The sequence below is a fragment of the Condylura cristata genome, unplaced genomic scaffold (genome assembly GCF_000260355.1).
Source record: "Condylura cristata isolate star-nosed mole 26May11 unplaced genomic scaffold, ConCri1.0 scaffold00006, whole genome shotgun sequence".
Taxonomy (NCBI): Eukaryota; Metazoa; Chordata; class Mammalia; order Eulipotyphla; family Talpidae; genus Condylura; species Condylura cristata.
In genome coordinates, this window is record NW_004567107.1 from 919,383 (window position 1) to 923,649 (window position 4,267).

At 63.4% G+C, this 4,267-nt stretch overlaps 1 protein-coding gene across 1 annotated transcript in view; it reads right to left on the reverse strand.

Moving 5' to 3' along the window:
* Positions 1 to 4,267, reverse strand: part of OLFM1 (olfactomedin 1) — a 25,478-nt gene that overhangs the window by 7,341 nt on the left and 13,870 nt on the right. Inside the window, exon 4 of the mRNA XM_012721179.1 lies at positions 1,898 to 2,673. Coding sequence (XP_012576633.1) covers positions 1,898 to 2,673 — 776 coding nt within the window. The remainder of the gene's footprint in view (positions 1 to 1,897; positions 2,674 to 4,267) is intronic.

A 4,267-nucleotide genomic window follows, 5' to 3' on the forward strand; every position in this document is an offset into this window, starting at 1 on the left:
CAACAGGGCCGAGGCCCAGGGCCCCCAGCCCGGCCTCCCGCCAGGCAGACCCCCCGGGGCACGTCTGCGCTGCTCCTGCAGAACGTGCAGCCCCGGCCAGGGGGCCTCAAAGGGGAGCAAAACGCGTTGTCCTGCCGCTCTAGAGGCGGGGGGCGGCGCCGAATGCAGGACTGGGCCCCAGGAGAGCCCCGGGGGGCGCTCGCTGCGACCCCACAGGGCCCGAGGCGCTGCACAGCAGACCCGGAAGCCCACGGTGAGGCCGACCCGACCCAGGGGCCGCCCTGGGCCCCGCCGGCCGGGACGCCCTTGAAGCAAGCGGGGCCGAGCTCTCGTGCACGGGGCCGCACCGGGCGCCCGCCGGGTCCTCGCGTGCCTGGGCCTGAGCGAAGCCCAGCGTGCCCGGCTACTTTCCTAAGCTGTCAGCACTCCTAGCTGCCCAGCCACCGTCCATCCTGCTCCGCCCAGCTCTCCGCCTGCCCACCGCCCACCCATCCGGCCACCCATCCTCGTCCATCCCTATCCACCTGCCCACTCACCTGTCCATCCATCCATCTATCCACTCGCCCATCTGTCCATCCAGCTGGCCACCTGTCCACCCCCACCCCCATCTGTCCATCCATCCTCATCCATCCATCCGCCTGCCCACCCACCCATCCGTCCACCCATCACCCATCCATCTGTCCACGCACCCACGGGCCCACACACCCTCTGTGCATGGAGCACACAGTCCTTGCTGTTTCACGGGGGCAAGTCTTCCCCGGCCTCCGTCCCCACAGCCAGCCTGCCCCCAGGCCCAGGGACACACAGGCCCGGTCACCAGGCTCAGCGGGGCTGGCCACCAGCGACGGCCTGCAGAAGGCCCAAGTGAGCATGAAGCCGCCCTCGGGCGTGGGGGCCCACGTGTCTGCTCTCTCTGCTCCCAGGCTCCGTGTTCAGTGGCCCGAGGGTCGCCGTGCAGAGGCTCCAAGCTCGAGCAGCACAGCAACTCCCCGGCGCCCCTGAAGCAGGCCAGGCGCGAGGCCCAGCCGCTGGCCCCTGAAGCAGGCCAGGCGCGAGGCCCAGCCGCTGGCCCCTGAAGCAGGCCAGGCGCGAGGCCCCGCTGGCCCCAGCGGACGCTCCTGGTGAGGCCCGTAGCAACGGACGCTTGTAACCTTTGCTCTGAATTTCCGCTTTGCCACTTGGCCCCTCCTCTGAAAGGGTGGGCATGGTTTGGTTTCTGGCATGAGCACCCCGAGTGCCAGGGAGGGGAGCAGCTGCTGGTGGGGAGCAAGACCCCGACAGGCCCCACCCTAGGGTCTGCAGAAGCAGAGAGGCATCCGGGGGAGTGGGCAGGGTCTGGCAGAAGGGTGCTCAGGGGAATTATGGGTCGAACCCCAAAGGCTATGCCCGACGGAACCAACCCCACTGCCCCGTGACTGTCCCCCGGCCCCACAGCCATCACCGCTGCACACCCCACGCGGTGGGGACGTGGGTGGGAAGAGCCGGTGGACCGGCCAGCCCAGACCCCGCCAAGGCCACCCAGCCCGACACACCGGGGCAGGGGCGCCAGGCAGCACCGATGAAAGCCACCGTGGACAGTCTCTCGAGGGCTAGCGCGTCCACGCGAAGAGGGACTTGCCCTTCCACTCCCGGAGAGCACTGTCCGCCCCCGGGGCACTGAGAAGTCAGGCCTCCGCGAGGACCCTCAGTGCCGGTCACGCCGCCCAGCCGGAGCCGCTGAGGCCCGTCTCGCTTTGCAAACATCCTCTCGCTTCCCTGTCAGCACTCTGGTTCTTTGGGGGTGTCTGTCACTGGGAATAAGGCGCTAAGGAGCACGTCCACGTGGGGGAGGGGGCAGCAGGGACCAGGCTAGAGCATCAGAGAGCCCCGGGGGAAGGCCACCACCAAGCAGCATTACCCTGGGGCGCCGAGCGGCGTCCAGCACAAACGCCGGTCAACGAGGGGGCCGGTCAGCATCGACGGGGGCGCACGGCCCACACCTGGGGCTTCAGCTGTGTCATGTGCGTGCTGGGACTCGCTGGGGAGGGCAGGAATGTGCGACGAGGCGAGCAGCTCTTCCCCACGTGTCAGAACCCCAGGGGCCCCACTCGGGGTCCTGCGGGAAGCTCCCGGGGTGCTCAAGGCTGTGCGCGGCGGCTGCGCTTTCTCGATACAAACAACGCCCGAGCAGCCTCGGGGCGGGCAGCCGCGTCTCACCCGGAAGCGGAGAGGCGCCCGCCCTCCTGAGCCTGTTTCGGACCCACCCGGCACGACGCACACGCGGCTAAGGCCGTGCGTGGCGTCGGCGGCGTCCCGTTCCTTTGCGCCGCGAGCGGGGCCTCGCGTGCCGACAGGCGCCTGGGGCAGACCTGCTACCTCCTGCCAGCTCAGGGTGGCCCTGCGCAGGGGCCCCGAGGCGGGGCGCCGCCCCAGCACCGCCGCTAGGCCTGTGTGTGAGCGGGCGCTGGGCCTACCTAGTTTTTGCATGCATGCACGCAGCCTTTCTTCAAGATTGGACACTCTGCTCTGAAGTTCATCGTAGTCATAGGCGCCAATCTCCTCTTGCAGCTCGTTAAGCACTGACGTCAGATTCTGGACCTCCTCTTTAAACTGCAATACCAATTTGGCATCGGCCTTGTACTCTTCCAACACAGGGATCAAAGGCCTAAGTTCATCCATTTTCGCTTTTATCGCCTGCAAGGTTAAAATAAGCTGGGTTCAGAGCGATGCGTGCAAAAACTTGCCACCCTGCCTTGGCCTGGCTTCTCCCTGCACGAGCGGGATGTGCACCCTCCCCCTTTCTTTACGGGTTGATTTACTCTGGACCGAATGAGTTAGGAGAACATATTAAACAGTCTTCAGAACACCAACATATTTGGGAAAGGTCTTTATTGTCAGTTTAGAATGCAACATCTTAAGGTTACATGCTTTAAGTCACATACACAAAGTCGTTTTTTTTTTTTTCTTTTTCAAAAAATGCATCGACAAGGGTTCGAACTATTCTTGAAATGCAGCTACAGTCACATGCAAAAGAGGATCCTGGTTGTATTCAAGGTTCCTTATGATATGGTGCTAAAGACTGGAAAATAATAGTAAAAATGCAGGGTGCAAAAAGCTGTCTGGCCCTCTTTCATGGTTACATGGGAGCGGACTGCTTCTTCAGTCACTGCGGCATTGTAAAAACTCTTTTAAGTTAGCCCTGCAAGCAAGAAAATGAAATACTGTTGAAGAACTAGCTCGCTAGCCTGCCTTAAGCGGTCAGCATTCCTCGACAAAGGGCCGACGGCCACTCGGAAAAATCACCCTTCACTGCGAGACTGAGCTGGCACGTGGCTGCACGTGGCTGAGACTCCCTCACAGCAGCGCCTGCCGGCATCTTGAAATGCAATTACAGCGCGGTCAGCGGTAAGGGGCCGCTCGCCCCCCAGCTCTGGAACTGGAGACAAGGGCGCGTGGGCAGAGCTGGCGAGGGCAGCCGCGGACAAGAGCCCTGGCCCCTCGAGGGGAGACACGCGCTCTCTGAGGCTCGGCAGGTGCAAGCCCTTCCCCAGGTAGCCCACGAGGACGTGCCGGGGCCAGGGCGCCTCCCCCCGCCTCCAGTAAGAGCGTCAGCCCGCCGCTGCTCAGCGGCTCAGGCCGCTCTTCTTTTATTTATAACTCAGATTTATATCTTCATTAGCTCGCCATTCCAGCTATATAATGTATGGCTTTTGAAAGCGAATTAGTTCTTGCTGCACGCAGAGAGCACATCAGAGGGAAACATTAGCATAAAAGGGCGGGGAGGCTGAGCCAGCCTTCCTCTGGGCAAGCTGGGTGCTCCGACCTGCTCGCTTACTCGGGCTCGGTTCCTAGCTAACACGCATGTAGACCTTAATGAAGGTGCATACCGTGTCTCAATTTGGCCGCTGGAGGCTGAGAGCACGCGAGATGCACAGACACATATCTGTCCGTATGTACACATGGCTTGAGGCCGCAGGACTCCGACTTTAACGCCCGGAGTCCGCTGGACGCAAGGACGTTGGTGTCTCTCCCCGCGAGCCCACCGCCTCCCTGCCACCGCTGATTAGGTCGGACGTGACAGACTGCCCGAGTGCTCCCGGCTCAGAGACGGCCTGACCAGTTCAGCTGAACCCGGGCGAGTGTGACGGACCGGGAGCCGCCGCGTGGCCAGGGCGCGACGCCCCTTCCCCGCGGATTAGGTCGGACGTGACAGACTGCCCGAGTGCTCCCGGCTCAGAGACGGCCTGACCAGTTCAGCTGAACCCGGGCGAGTGTGACGGACAGGGAG